The 14691-nt window shown below is 41.3% G+C and overlaps 5 protein-coding genes across 9 annotated transcripts; 2 read left to right on the top strand and 3 right to left on the bottom strand.

The window, feature by feature from the left end:
* Window positions 1-356: 356 nt before the first annotated feature.
* On the bottom strand, window positions 357-3573 carry LOC129581664 (uncharacterized). Its single transcript, XM_055472867.1, has 3 exons — window positions 3237-3573; window positions 1753-3052; window positions 357-1293 (listed from the first exon to the last, which is right to left on the bottom strand). Exons 2-3 carry the CDS (start codon window positions 2920-2922, stop codon window positions 946-948), a joined length of 1518 nt encoding a protein of 505 aa, XP_055328842.1. The 5' UTR covers window positions 2923-3052; window positions 3237-3573; the 3' UTR covers window positions 357-945.
* Window positions 3574-3788: 215 nt separating this feature from the next.
* Window positions 3789-8558, top strand: LOC129581515 (uncharacterized). The gene is made up of 12 exons (XM_055472643.1): window positions 3789-4041; window positions 4155-4242; window positions 4308-4917; window positions 5407-5546; window positions 5912-6102; window positions 6174-6412; window positions 6492-6725; window positions 6957-7013; window positions 7084-7186; window positions 7264-7501; window positions 7563-7690; window positions 7986-8558. Exons 1-12 carry the CDS (start codon window positions 4010-4012, stop codon window positions 8197-8199), a joined length of 2274 nt encoding a protein of 757 aa, XP_055328618.1. The 5' UTR covers window positions 3789-4009; the 3' UTR covers window positions 8200-8558.
* A 331-nt stretch (window positions 8559-8889) lies between these two features.
* LOC129581516 (40S ribosomal protein S19-like) lies at window positions 8890-10152 on the bottom strand. The gene is made up of 5 exons (XM_055472644.1): window positions 9944-10152; window positions 9771-9871; window positions 9623-9691; window positions 9400-9517; window positions 8890-9096 (listed from the first exon to the last, which is right to left on the bottom strand). The coding sequence occupies exons 1-5, from the start codon at window positions 10012-10014 to the stop codon at window positions 9003-9005; spliced, it is 453 nt and encodes a 150-aa protein (XP_055328619.1). The 5' UTR covers window positions 10015-10152; the 3' UTR covers window positions 8890-9002.
* Window positions 10153-10317: 165 nt separating this feature from the next.
* Window positions 10318-12671, top strand: LOC129581555 (succinate dehydrogenase [ubiquinone] iron-sulfur subunit, mitochondrial-like). 2 transcript variants are annotated; one of them, XM_055472696.1, is made up of 3 exons: window positions 10318-10569; window positions 10976-11438; window positions 11796-12671. In XM_055472696.1, the coding sequence occupies exons 2-3, from the start codon at window positions 10980-10982 to the stop codon at window positions 12252-12254; spliced, it is 918 nt and encodes a 305-aa protein (XP_055328671.1). In that variant the 5' UTR covers window positions 10318-10569; window positions 10976-10979; the 3' UTR covers window positions 12255-12671. The 2 variants fall into 2 exon arrangements, with proteins under 2 accessions (XP_055328671.1, XP_055328672.1); XM_055472697.1 differs by having other exon boundaries at window positions 10961-11438.
* LOC129581557 (uncharacterized) lies at window positions 12116-14655 on the bottom strand. Of its 4 annotated transcripts, none has more exons than XR_008689513.1 (4): window positions 14139-14189; window positions 13449-13521; window positions 13215-13292; window positions 12116-12992 (listed from the first exon to the last, which is right to left on the bottom strand). XR_008689513.1 is itself a non-coding variant. In XM_055472699.1 (4 exons), exons 1-4 carry the CDS (start codon window positions 14591-14593, stop codon window positions 12653-12655), a joined length of 564 nt encoding a protein of 187 aa, XP_055328674.1. In that variant the 5' UTR covers window positions 14594-14655; the 3' UTR covers window positions 12116-12652. The 4 variants fall into 4 exon arrangements, 2 of the variants coding, with proteins under 2 accessions (XP_055328674.1, XP_055328673.1); XM_055472699.1 differs by lacking the exon at window positions 14139-14189 and adding an exon at window positions 14521-14655; XM_055472698.1 differs by lacking the exon at window positions 14139-14189 and adding an exon at window positions 13859-14111 and having other exon boundaries at window positions 13449-13752.
* Between the last annotated feature and the right edge of the window lie 36 nt (window positions 14656-14691).

Genomic DNA, 14691 nt, shown 5'->3' with positions numbered 1-14691 from the left:
GCAAGTGCAGAATTACTCTATAGGGCAGTATTCTTACCGGTGTGATACATCTTGCTGAACGTTGAGTCGTTGACCATGGATTGTTAAGTAAATTGTTAACTTAAACAGAATGAATTTGTGTAGTATGGTTTCTAGTTTTACAATTATTATAAGTAACCTTTCTAAGTTTCTTGTCCTCGCTTTCGGATTTTGTGCAGTTTTGTGATCGTGCAATTTCTTTCCTAATTATGTAATGATGACTCTTGACCCGGCGTATTCACTTGTGTCTGCATTTGTGCAGCTACGGTACGATTAAAGCCATTGCTTTGATTGCACCGTTAAGCAATTAATTATAAAAACTTTTATTAGCTCAGTTTTATTAATGCGCCTCCAGCAGTACTACTCAACACTTGATAATATCCGGTTTTTTAAACACAGTATAAACTTGAGTCGCTAATTCTCTAATTAAGTGAATGAAAATATACTGGGTCAACTTTTGTGTGCTGTAATATGTAAAAATATATGGATAGCAGGTGAAAATTAACACAGAACAAACACGCCATCAGAAAAACGCAGCTGCCACGATTTCTAGCCAAGGAATACACTACCGAACTCCATTTTGAACAAGTCAGATCTGACGTGAACACACCACGAAAAAGTCTGATGAACGTTGAACAAGCATAGTTACCAAACTGTACAAAATGTAAAAAAATAAAAACCAGCTCTCACAAAGATAATAATCTATGCCCTGTAAAAGGCTTCCACTTGTAAAACAATTTAAAATTAATATTAAAATTGATCACACAGTTTCATTAGTTACAATTAGTTTCATTTCCAAGAAAAGAATTTTGGAATGCCTTATCCCTATCTAATGGTAAATCTACAAATCACAATAAAAACAAGTATTTTTCATTTTTTGCTAATCATTATCTTTCAAATTCAGTCAGATCAACGTTAAAAATCACTTTAAGAGTCCGAAAAGGCAACCACGGTCACAATGGTTGGGTTCGATCGCAGGCGTAGTGACCGGGCATCGGATCCTGGGAAGGAAGCTAATATGGGCAACTGCTGATTGCCCATCAGATTTCCTGTTCGTCCGCCGAAAATTGGCACATTAGGAAATACTTCGCGCAGTGTAACAATATCGCGCTGTGGGATTTCCTTGCTGGTTCCACCGGGCCAAAGCTCCGTAAAATAGAAAATCCAGCATGTCCTAGAACGGAATTCCAATGGAAAATTCCAGCCCAATTGTGCATGTAATGCACGAATTTTCTGATCCCGTTCTTCTCGCTTATCGGATACTTCCAGAATGACCTTCAACACACATATTACTCCTTTTTATAAAAATAGTAGCACCACTCAAACTGACATATTGCATATCCAATTTAACCTTCTGGTTATGGTTAGAGGAGGACGATTACCGCGACTGTTGGCTGAAGTACGAGTACTCATTAAAAGGTGTGTAGTTGTACATAAAAAAGTATACTTACGAGTATAAAAAAGTATACTTGTACATAAAAAAGTATCGTTAGTATATCTACATATATTTTTCGAACAGCATATTATACATGAAATCAGGGACCAAATAATTTCTTGTCGTACGAGTAATCAATTAGAAGCTTTTTACGATACATTTATTACCAACTAGGAATTGTAAAAACAACTGAACAGTCCATACATTCTGTCCGGAATCGTTAGCCGAAACTTGAGTAAGAAAAGTACTCGTACTGTTAATGCTGCCCTGTCTCAACTTGACAATCGAAACAAATGTACCTGAAAGACAGTCACACCGTCTCCCGAAAATGACATCCAGCCTTCAGGTCCATGGCTGTCAAACAACCGGGAGGCAATAACAATCACAGGAAAATCAACGAGCTCATTTTCCACATTCCGCGGCAAATCTCTAATGGACAAAATAACAAGCTTCGGTCGAAATCGTTGACCGATGACAAACAAATATTGAAAAAGACTGCTGCGAATCTCGTTTCGTTCAAATTCAGGTACATTAAGGAGCATGTTAAAGTTTAACGGGTGATGGCGAATTCTGACGTTTTCCAATGTCGGCAAAAACACCATCACCAAATCTTCGCTATGCCATAGGGGAAAACGTTTTAGCTCATGAGCTGTCATATGGGACGAAAACGCCGTCGAAGTTATAGGCTGTATAACGGAAAACACACGGAAGTGCCACACGCGCCAATCGGAATCATTTTGTTGTTTCAGAAGATTGTCTAGCAAAACGTCCGATTTCACCGTACCCGAATGAGCGCCGTCGATTACCCGAATACCATACTGAAATATATCCGGCGAATAAAAAACCAATATGTGTTCCGGAAAGCAGTATAACTCCCGGATCAGCCGCGAAAAAGCATTGTCGTATTTCGTCATAGTGCAAGATGCATATGACATATTTAAATGGCGAATAAATTCTTTTCGGTAAATCCATTCAAAACGATGTCGTCGCGAGCGACAACGTTCGTTTCTAATGAGCACGCGAAAGTCGCGGCAAGTGCAGGCCAGAGAAAGGAGGCTCGTCATGGGCAAACTTTTTAGAATTCGGGAATAAACTGAATGAAACAAAAGAATATCGGCGAAGGACAACTCATGGTTCCCTCCTTCGTCGGTTACGACTTCCTCGGCTTGCAGTAAATCCAGAAACAACGGACTGGATAAATCAGGCTTGTCGCTGCCCCGAGCACGGGGTGGATTAACATGGATAGCGTTGTCGCCGTCAAAAGAGCCGGTGGGATTATCCACGGTTTTATTGAAATCCGCACTGCCGGGAGAATTACCAACAGGCAAAAGCGCAGCCGTCACTGGCTTTTCCAAAGAAGCACGAGCTGTTGACACATACGTGGGATGCAGCAGCTCTGAATCCTGGCGGGATGTTTTTGCGTTAGATATCTTTCTTGCCATTTCTCGAATTTGCCCGATATTCATCATCTTGAAACAGGTCTTCTTGGTTATAGACGCGAAAATACTTTTGAAACTGGTCGAGTAACCGTCACGAGTACACAAACGGCATTATCATTAATGGCAAATTGTCCAAAAGCCACAACGACAGAAGGTGACACTGCAACAGAAACTCCAATGACAAAACTCCAAAGTAAACACAAGAGAGATCGGTCGTCAGACAGTATTATGGGTATCACTACGTCGTATTTCACACGTTCAAAAAACGTGATCTATCGTTACCGACGTTACGCAGCAAAATCTTAACTCAAATCACAATCGCGTTACGATTACAGCTATCTTACCTTCGCTTTCATGCAGTAAAAACGAAGCTAATAGCCAACAGGACCTCTTTCAGGGGTGCTCGCAATATAAGAAACAGGTTTTGCAGTTTCGGACATGTGACTCGAAGATCCGCGCGATGGAAACGTCAATAGGCTGAATGGCCTCACAAAAACTGGTGTCGTCGTTTATTGCATATGAATCCATTGAAACCTTTCTGCTCTAACTGCTAAGTGTATGTCATAGAAGTTATATAAAACGAAAAGATATAAAACTAAAACTTGTGCGGATCCGTTCACAATCTAAAACGTAAACAGATCACAAATGATACAAAACAAATAAACAAATCTAAACTGAATTCTGAAAGTACAGTACGAGTAGCAAACAAAAGTGGGATCGATCCACCACTACGGGCGACAATCACCATACTTTGTCAAACCTTAGCCGGTCGGTGCACCATGTGCATTTCGTTAGCGTGCATATTTGAGCCGGCCAGTGCACCACATCCTGCTAAACCTCGTGTCTGCTGCTAACGACATGCGTAAGGCAGCATTGAGTTATTTGGTAGGGCAAAAATCTTGCTGTGAACTCTATGGCAGAGCTTGGAGTTTCATGTGCAGCACTGCAATGATCCACGATGTAGTGTTGTTATCGCTCGATAGCTCAACATTTTTGTGAGAGGTTGATTAAAATTAACCGTTTTTGTGGATTTGAGAAAAAAATTTATCTCAGTTTTGTCAGCAAATTATTTTTCGATTCTTGAGCCAAAAGATGCAAAGAGAGGATAAGCTACCAAATGAATAGCCCCAAAACCGAGAGATTGTCAAGGTCGCTTTGACTGTTCTTTTCTCTTTATATTCATTCTAATGTATTATGAAACTAGCAGAAAACTTATTTTTTTGTAATTATTCCTCTAACTAACTAAGAAATGCATTTTGTAGGCACCCAGCGTCATCGATGCAGTTGTCAAAACGGAAGCCCGGGCGTGTATTGACTGATAAGGATGTGGAGTCAAGAACCCGACTCAATGTGAGTCAACATTAGGCGTTTGGCGTGGTCATTTTGTTTCGATCATAACAATTCTTTTCTTACAGGGAGATTCCAATAAGGGTGACTCTGCTAACGGAAATCGGCCGCCGTCGATGCAGGACAGACCCGATAAGCCCAAACAGCAGAGTGTCCTAGTTGTTCCCAGCGACTCATCCCTCCAGTACACCAATGGCATGGAGGCTGATAACCGTATCCATGACGTGAATGATTCCAAAAATCCTCCTCGAAAATCTCGCCACAATCCGGGTCCCCTCCCGCCCGACGGTAATGGCCCGGGACGGCGTAACTGGCGACCGATGGCTGGGGCTGCGGCCGCCAGCACATCCGCCGCCGTTCTCGATACCTTTAGCAACCGTACCGTTGGCTCATCCGAGCGCTCATCCACTGGTTACCATGCAGAATCTCGGAAACGTATGCGCCGACAAAATGGACGCCTACCGCGTTCGCATGGTAATTTCCGTAATAATCGCCATGAAGCGGATGGCTGGCGTAGGCGACAGTTGGGAAACTGTCTGAAAGCGGATCAGCACATGAGTCCTCACGGCGGCCCAGCACGAACAGGCAGTTCATTGTCGAAAAAATCGGGATCGTCCGATAAGACGGCGGGTTCTTCACCAGGGGGCCCGGGTCAACAAAGAAAAAATGCCCGACAAAGTAAGTAACGGCGGTGGTAGTGGCTGTAACTGTCCCCGCAGCTTCCGGAATTGGGGAAATATTTGCTTCGGCAATTTTTAGCCATTTTAATTTCAGTCTGTGATTTATAATGTCTTAGCCGTGCTGATGAAAATGTAAATTTCATGGCTTCATTTAGAATCGTTAACGGGTTATTGCATTTTTATTATAGTTAAATTCTGTAACTTCGGAAATGTTGAATACGCTTACAAGTTAAGCTTGCAAGTTGCGACAAATATTACTTCGTAAATTCTGTTCTTCGTAAATTTTGTTGTCGCTTATGAATCTTTATGGTTCTCTTTCCATAACGGTTTTTGTTTTTTCCTGTGTTTTCGACGTAGTCATCTTAGCTTCTTTGCTCACATCTGAGGTGGAAGCTTCGCAATTTTTTCCGGGAAAATGCAGTTTCCTGGTTTTCCGTATCGGACAGTTGTTAATATTTTATCGTGCTAAAAATGTGGTTTGTGGCAGATGCGCAGTCCCGGCCTACGACATTTTTCTCAAAACTCGCTTCGGAATCGACATCTGCTCCCGTACCATCGCCCGCAAGCGCTGACAAACTTCAGCCCAAGCTGAAGTCACAAGTGAAACGATTGTCTGCGGAACGAACGGTAAGCGCTTCTGACAGTGATAGTATTATGGTGTTTGGTTTGGCACGATCTTCGGAACTGATATGTATTATGAGTTTATTATTGACTATAATCTCATAAGTACGTATTCGAACATTTAATTATAATTCCATAAATAATGGTATTTTCATTATTTTGATAGGCATATCCATGTGCTTTGTTTAACTACTTACGTACTTAATTTCTGAAAAGTAATTGGACTGTTCAAATTTTGAAACTGTCGTCGAATTCAATAGAAATATCAAAGCTGAATTGAAATGGCTGACAAATGCTTCGTTTTGCATAAGACTGAATGCGCAAATCTATTTACGGCATTATTATTATGTAAAAACTAACTTAAACTGTAGGAGCAACAAAAAACGGAAAGCCCGGCGAAAGCATCTTCCGGTCGCAACGCTGCTCCACCGGCCCCTGTCCTCCCGTCTTCAAGTGGGGACTGGACTGTACAAAAGAGCTCTACTGGGAAGCAGTATTACTACAACAAGAAGACGAAAGTGTCTCAGTGGACACTACCTGGGGAACTTGCAGTTGTTAATACGTATGTGGTCACTTTTTCACAGCTTTACAGTTTATATATAGTCTGCTGAAAGCTTTATCTTTCCCTCCCAGGAGCCAGGGTGATACATCTGACGCACGAGCGCAAGATACAGGAGAACCAGACCGAAAGAAACCGGTTCCGACAGAAGAAACAGAGCGGAAAAAGCATGTTCCTAAACGGAAAGCCGAAGAAATCGTCTCACCGGGAACTAGTGTCGCTGCACCCAAATATCCCAAGATTACGCCACGCAATGAATCACTGCTAGGCAGTCCAATTAGCGATGACGACAATGGGATGTCTTTACTGAAAGGTTTGTGGTCATTGTTTTGCTGCGGCATTAATAACGTTGTGAAGAGGGCCTCCTGTATGTTTTTGATTGTTTCTTAAAGGATGTGCGGTTTCCTCCGCACAGTCAGTGGAAATGGATATATCCGATGGCAGCGAAAGTTCTGCGTCGAACCACTCAAAAAAGGCTATGGCATCTGCGCATAGGGGTCCTTCGCCGTCTCGCTCCAAGGTCTCAAATGAAAAATCAGGGAAAACGTGCGCGGAAATCTCTCCTAGCGGAAAACGGACAAAAGCACCTACCGTGGATGATCTCCGAAAACTAAATGAAACCCTCGGTATAATAACACATATTACTCGTAAATCTTTCTGCCATTCAAAGCCTTCCTGACTGTGACCAGCTTGATAGTAATTTGTATAAAATAAATTCTAATTTTGTCTTGAGGTTACGAGATTTTATCTTTTCGGCAGTATCGTTTATTCTCTACTGTTTCCATGCTCAGTTTGAAACTATGATAAATGTGGTTACGATGCGACACCAAAACAGGAATGACGCTTGCGTTTTTTAGACCCAGGAAACCGAAGGAGCGACAAACTGCAACGTGTAGAGAAATGGATGAAAAAAAGTAATTTTCGAAGTGATAGAACGCAAATGGTTAAATTTTTTCTTTCATGATATTTGTTCTATTTTTGTAGTCGAAACCGTGATTGATACTGTTTCTTCGCCACCTGATGATGTTTCATTGTCACCCGTTTCGTCCATAGCCTCAATGGAGTCTGCTGGAACCAGCCCTTCCCGGTAAGTTCTGGCTACGTGTCATGTACAGTACTGTTTTCAATAAATACGCCATATCTATTCAGTTTGTTTGTTCATAGACACGCGGATTCACCCGTTGTAACCTCAACGGCATTCTTAAAACTCGAGAGTGACTCTGCGTTACCAGCTGTCCACTGCCCGTCGCCTTTGCCCGCCGGTGGATGTAGTAAGATCGTCTTGCCTACCTTTGATTTATGCGAGCTTCCTGATCTCTCCAAATCCGATGTTCCACCGGAATTTAACGTAACCTTAACCCAAATTTTTCGCAGCTTGAAAATCGAAGCTACGGAAGATCAGGTGAGGGCAACAATACGTAGCATGGGTGCACTAAATGATTTTAATCGGTTTTTTGTTATAGCGATGTAAAATTTTGCTGGAAAGTTTAGCCCAGCAGCATTGTCGTGCGGATGAAAAAACGGTGGTCTTGAAGAATAATTTGGCGGACATAAGGCAGACGAAAATTGTTACTTCATCGGAAACTGACCAGTAAGTGGAAGAGAAGTTCATATTGTCAGTGCAGCACTGTTGGGAGATGCCGATACTAAACTTGTATGAGAACGCACTAAACAGTTTTTATTGACCTGTAATGAGATTTCGATGCTTCTGATTGTTTTGTATACTCCTACTTTCTCTTTACTGCAAGTTAGATTGTAGAATTATTTGAGAAATCTTTCTGATGGCTAAGTTTGTAATGGTATTTTCACATTATTAATTGAGGTTTCAGTCAGTTTGCATCTGTTTTGAACTGATCTTCTTGATTATAGTCTCGTATCTTTTGCAGCATCAATTCCTTATCGAAATTTGAGGATGAACTGTTTCGATCAATCCACTCAGGACCGGAAAACAAACCGGCAGACTCTCCTTTAAAAACTGTTGTTAAAGTGGAAAGTGTGGAAATGGATATCAAAGAGGAAAACAGTAACGATTCGACACTGAAGCGTGTGCTTGCCACGCCGGACGTCTTTCCTTCCAAGGGACTGGAGATGTCCGCTTGAATTTGAATATAACCCTAGTCAGGCATCATCAGTTCATTGTATCTGGCAGTTACTAGCTTTTGATGGATTCTCTTTGTGGATTTCATAAGAACGTAGGCAATGAGGGGTGCTTGGGTAACTTGAAAAACGCGGGGCATGCCGGGTATTACGTTGCTGTGACTGATCCGAACTTTTTTGAGTCAGTGGGCACTGACTCAGCTGATGCGGGGAAGTGTTTGTACTTTTTGTTTCATATTTATTTAGAAAAATTTCGTAACGACTTGGGTTCTTTATTACAGTGCAAAAAGATAATAAAGTTCTTTATTAAGTGGAAGTGCGACGGTGACTATACTGTCTGCACTTTCAAATTAAGCTATTAATCATTATTAACCTTACCAGGATGCTAATAGTTAGGTAATCTGTTAATGTCTAGCTAATGATAACTGAAATGCCTGGTTTGTAATTTTTCTTATCCTCAGATCTGTAACAGTACCTATGCAGTAAACACGCACTCTTAGAGAATACTTAATTTTTAATAAACTGTACAAAAGTGTGAAGGCTGCCTAGGCTGGTAACAACAATACGTATTGGATTTTTTCAATTAAATTACTCTATTTTCGCGTTTTACAGTTTGTACTACGAGTAGAAGTAGTACTAATTATAAGTACTGTTACGCGCCTGCACGTAGACGGCAGAATCTGTAGACAGTCGCAGCAGCAAGAATCTTTATTTCCTTCTCGCTCAGTCCCGTTTAGCGCACAGCGTTCTATAAATTCAGACATCAAAAATGATCATATCTACGTAGCTCAACGAAGACGGAGAATTCAAAACTGCTGTTCAGTCTGCTTGGATTTCTTCCACACTTGATGTGCAATACGATCCAAATCCCGTTTTCCCTGACTGGTTAGCCGGCGACCCCTAAAGAAAATAACAACCCAGTTAAATGTGAACTTTTATGAGCAGCGTAAATTCATCTCTCATAATAACAAAAAAAGAGAAAATATGTACTGGACGTTACACAGCCATTTACCATTTTATACAAAAGCTTTTATGGAAACGACAGGAAAACCCTATTTTATTAGTAAAACAAATTCCGAACATATCTCACTACTTTAAGTAAAAAAGATTGCTGCCATTCGAGACAAGTCATTGCAGACCGCCGACAAACACCACACTTCATAAGCGGAAGTGTCAGTCGTAATGTTCCTGGCAAACACTCACCCATTCTCTGGATCGACTTCCACAAGTTTCAAGGCTTCCAGCTGCTGCACCGCCTTACGGATTACTGAGGACGAGGCGATACAATAATGTGCAGGTGTAACACCGTTTCGCTTACGACCTGCGCACAAAGAAGATAAAATTATAATATTATTTTAGTTGGCACTTCAGAATAAACATTTTTAACATTTAACTGCTTCTTTTGTGTTTGTGCGTAAGCACTAACCTCCATAAGTCCGTGCCAAAGCACCAATGCCAGTAGGGAATCGAATGTACAATCGTCTTGCGATGGAAGCTGATTAAAAAAAGACAGCTACGTGAATGACCAAGAATACGGTATTAACGCCAGGTTGACGGAACGCACGAACACGTACCGGTTCTTGTGTAAAACCAGTCATCTTCCGTAGGCGCCAGCTCCTTAAATCGCCCAGTCTTGACAACATCGACCCATTCTGGTACCTTTATCTGTCCTTTCCTAAAAATAATACAACATCAGAGGCGTTTCAACGACCAGAAAAAAGATTCAGATTCCTGGGCTCTGACATACTTTTTGAGATAGTTGGCGAGTTCTCGGACAAACTCCTGCTGACTAACATCCTTAACACTTATCTTCGGCATTATGAGCGGAATAGGAAAGTATTTTTCACGGCGGAAACAATAAGAACGCTATTGGGTAATGCAGCGAACTTCTGGAACGCTCCGCTATCCTCAAAAATACTTATAGAGAGTTCTCGGTTCTCCGCTTCGGTCGCTCTGATACGGCGCATCGCATGCCTGCCGCGCGATACGTTCACATTAATACGCACCACGTATCGGCGTACGTTGTGTGCCGTACGGCGTAGCGTTCACACGTAGCTCTAATAACGGTACCCTGAGCGGTTGTGTTGACTCCAGGGGCTATCAGTGGCAACGCCCGTCAGCCACAATTATTTTCATTGCGAATCTCGCAACGTGTTTTTTTGTGCAAAAATAAAATATAAAATTAAACGCAAAACGTCGGTAATAACGATAAGTAATAAGTATGTTATTATTAAGCAAGTGAAGTAACGATTTAAAGACTAATAAGAACGATAACATTTTGATATTTTGAAAAGCCCCGTTGTGAGATCGGAGTTACTACAAGTGTTCTTTTCTCATCGTTGAGACGTTGACAGTCAAGAACCGTCCCGTAAGGTAAGATACGAGTTAACGAGTACCGTAAGAAATGTTCCTACAACATAAATTGCGAGTATTGTTACTATGTAAGTAATATAATTCGAACTAGTTACTAGTAAGTAGTTTATCAATTCAAAAGTTTAGATTTTAGAACTCAAAATATTCTAAAAGTGAGTCGAAGTAAGTCTGAAACTGCTAGGAGTAGGCGCACATTTACATGGTTTGCAAAATTATTGGTTACAGTTACACCGTAACAATTATTAAATAATCACAAGGCAAAACAAGCGACAACAATAACATAAACATAATTTTATGCTTAACATTCTAACTAATGTACAGGGTGAAAGTCGTGATCTTATACTTCCTATCCTTGTTATCTTGTTTTACTTCCTATCCTTTTACTAAGCAGAACTGGTTTCCCCAGGAAAATGGCTTTGAATCTTTCCATGCAGCACTTAACGCGACTGCTGCCAGTCAAACGGGACCTGATCTTGGCTTCCCGCATGGCTGCTCAGGCTGCGGTGGCCCATGAGCGCGATGCCAAATCAGTATCCCCCGGCGGAAAGGAGAAACCCAAGAAAGAGCCCAGAATGAAGAAATTTTCCGTTTATCGATGGGATCCCGATCAGCCTGGCTCCAAGCCCCGTATGCAGACGTACGATGTGGATTTGTCTGCGTGCGGCCCCATGGTTCTGGATGCGTTGATTAAAATCAAAAATGAGATGGATCCGACTCTTACTTTTCGCCGTTCCTGCCGCGAGGGTATCTGTGGTTCATGCGCAATGAATATTGGGGGAGGGAATACTTTAGCGTGTATTGCGCGCATCGATCCGGATGTTGGAAAAACGACTAAGGTTTACCCACTTCCCCATATGTATGTCGTCAAGGTAAGAATTCCTGGGAAGCTGTTCTGGCTTGTCTTATTAGTACGTGCGAATCCGTTAATAATGCACTAGGATTGTGAGTTTTAAAATGGTGTTTTTAACATCAAGCGCAATTTATTTAACTGGTTTTTTGTATGATATTAACATTTTAATATATCAGTTTTTCCACTTTTGGCGTTTTGTTTTACTTGGTAGAAGATAGTTATTGATCAGTGGCCCGGTATTTTGATATACTCTGTAGATTGTCATAGTTGTAAGACAGCTTTAGAACATGAGATATACAATAGATGTTACTTTGGGAGCAAACTAAAGAAGATCGATTTTGCTTGAATGGTAACTGGGTATGATGTTGTGCAACAGGATTTGGTTCCCGATTTATCAAATCTGTATGTCCAGTACGCTTCCATTCAGCCGTATCTGAAACGAAAAGACGAGACGAAGTTGGGTAAGGAGCAGCTGCTCCAGAACGAAGCCGATCGCGCCAAACTGGATGGGCTTTACGAATGCATTCTGTGTTTTTGCTGCTCCACATCTTGTCCGAGCTACTGGTGGCATTCGGACAAGTATTTGGGTCCGGCCGTCCTGCTGCAGGCCTACCGCTGGATCATTGATTCCCGCGATGAAGCTACCGAGGAGCGGCTGAATGCGCTGCGAGATCCGTTTTCCGTGTACAAATGTCACACCATTCTGAGCTGCACTCGCACCTGCCCAAAACATCTGAACCCTGGTCGCGCCATCGGAGAGATTAAGAAGATGCTGGCGGGAATCGGTAATAAGGATACCACGCCGGACCACCAGTTAAGAAAGGCGGCTGAATAAAAATTGTTACTGGAGTGTACAACAGCGATGACATTGTAGATTTCACGCGCGTGTTTTAAATGGTACGAGTACACCTTTCAGATGATGAAGCATTATAGCTAAATGCAGAGTTATTTATTTCTAAGCTTTTCTTTTTATCACAGGTGCAGATTTGTGTGTTTAGTTTGCTTTGCGTATAGTTAAATTGATCACTTTTAAAACGTAACTTGTCGTAGTAGTTCTGATGGTAACAAAAGTTGAATTGCTGATTGATTGTCTCATATTAAGTTAAGAGGTCATAACAAATCTTTCCCTTTTCGATAAAATGTCATTATGATGTTCAGAGTGATTTCACTGTTCGAATGTGTGAATTTTAATGTAAACGAAACTGAGCGGCAGTTATATTTTTATTAAATAAATTACTGCTGACATTCGTAATGCATTGGTGCTGGTGGTGGCTGATTGGCATCAGCTGAAATATTGTTGGGTATTGTAATCAGCGGCGCAGATTGTTCACTGGTGAAATTGCATAGTTCTTCCACTGTACACCACTGTATTTCGTCTCGCGATGATAGTTTCTCCAGAGGACAGGTAGGCAGCGATAACTCTGCTGTTTCCAAAAAACTCAACGCACAGTCCGCAGATTGTGATGTGTCTCGGGTAGCTTTTTCCTGGGCAATAAAAGCGCGCTCCAGTTGATCGACATTAGCAACATTCTCGTATACCACTCGGAGGTAATGCACCACTTCCTCCAAAATGCTGTAACCGCACCAGCACGTCCCGTTGTTACCAATCAGCCATGAGCATTACCGGCGCTCACGTTAACAACACGAGTACTCATAAGTCACAGATCTACTGTAGATCATATTCGTATGTTCTTGTTACGAACGCGAATACGGAAGTTTATTCCTTATGTACCATGGGGCATGGAGTGATAATTTTCAAATATCCTGTTGTAGAAAAAGCTTCCCTACTGGGTACCTGGTTTTGTCTTTTTTCCGCAGATGGCCAAGAGGCAGCAAACCGGCTAATTGTTTTATTATGTTGGCAAGTTGTTTCCTGCAAGTACTTTGATTGCAGCAATGCAGCGAATCTGTACGATTATGAAGTAAGAAACTAAGAATGCAACGAATCATGATCATTATCTATCTACACATACAAGTATAAAGAATGATGATTATTCCACTGTGAGTACTGAATGATTTTTGACAATACCGTCGTTTGCATTCGATTTGGTTATGCTGATGACGCCATTCAGCTGTGACCTTTTTGTCTCTTTTGGGTTGTTCTGGAAAAGAGGTACGAGTAGTACACGATTCCGTACCAGGAGCCATATCTGGTACAGACACCAAATTAATCCCACAATCATCCATTAATTGCCGGGCTCGTAAGGCGAAAAAACGGCTTTCTGTACTCAGCTACTTTCTCATTAAATGCTGCAATTATTAAACTTTCGTCGCACGCTGATGAACGATGCTGGCAATTGTCTTAATTGGTTGAATTGTCTCATCAGTCTTGTCTGAAAGCCGAATTTCAGCATGGTCAAAGAAAGCGTTCATTATTGCAGAAATGGTCGTTTGCTATGGCACGAGTGCGGATCGTAGCACTTATGGTTTAGGTTTTACCATGGTTTTGGTAGCAGGTAGTACCAGTTGTTTCACTTTTTTTACAGCTCATGCAACAGTACGAGGACAAACTCACTGCTGATGAGGGTGGGAATAGAATCTGGTACTGGATGATGCGCACTTTGCTAATCGGTTAAGCACAAGAAAAATTAGAAAATATTAAGCAGTGAAATTAGTAATAAAATTATTCTTCAACGTGCATTTTCCTTATCGTTAGGTATGGTTCTGTTAGGCACTATTTCGCAGTCGTATTCAAAATAGTTCCATTATTAAAGTATACCGTGTGTACATTGTGGTTATTGGTTAAGAAGTTATAGGCTCCTTAGATTCGTTCCTCGTCCAGGAAGGAGACCAACCACTTCACAAGAAAATTTTGTTAAAGGTCACTACCGTAGTATAACGGATTTATTCCGATGCACCTTATGGTTGGTAACTCACTATCAGTATACAGTATAGTGAGTATACAATACATACATACGTCTGTACCAGTCCTTACCTTTCGCACAGACACTCTACTGTCTGTGTAACTGTTTCCTGGTAACAGCGATTTCAAAGGTCTTAATGATTTAAACAATTTCTTTCAAAATGATGGATTTACAAAAACAAATTAACAAGATATCTCAGAAAAGATATGAATTAAACGAATTTACTGGTAAACTTACTTATATAGGACATGTTAAGTTTTGGAGCCAGGAGCCATATCTGGCGCAAACACCAAATTAATCCCAGAACCATCCATTAATTGGCGGGCTCGTAAGGCGAAATGTCAGCTTTGTAGCAAAATACTTTAAAGTTTTATTTCTCAATATGTACAAGGCGAGCTTGCAAAATAC

Source organism: Paramacrobiotus metropolitanus, unplaced genomic scaffold (genome assembly GCF_019649055.1).
Source record: "Paramacrobiotus metropolitanus isolate TYO unplaced genomic scaffold, Prichtersi_v1.0 Parri_scaffold0000006, whole genome shotgun sequence".
Lineage (NCBI taxonomy): Eukaryota > Metazoa > Tardigrada > Eutardigrada > Parachela > Macrobiotidae > Paramacrobiotus > Paramacrobiotus metropolitanus.
The sequence above is the reverse complement of the archived record's forward strand: the minus strand, read 5'-3'. Positions and strand labels throughout refer to the sequence as shown.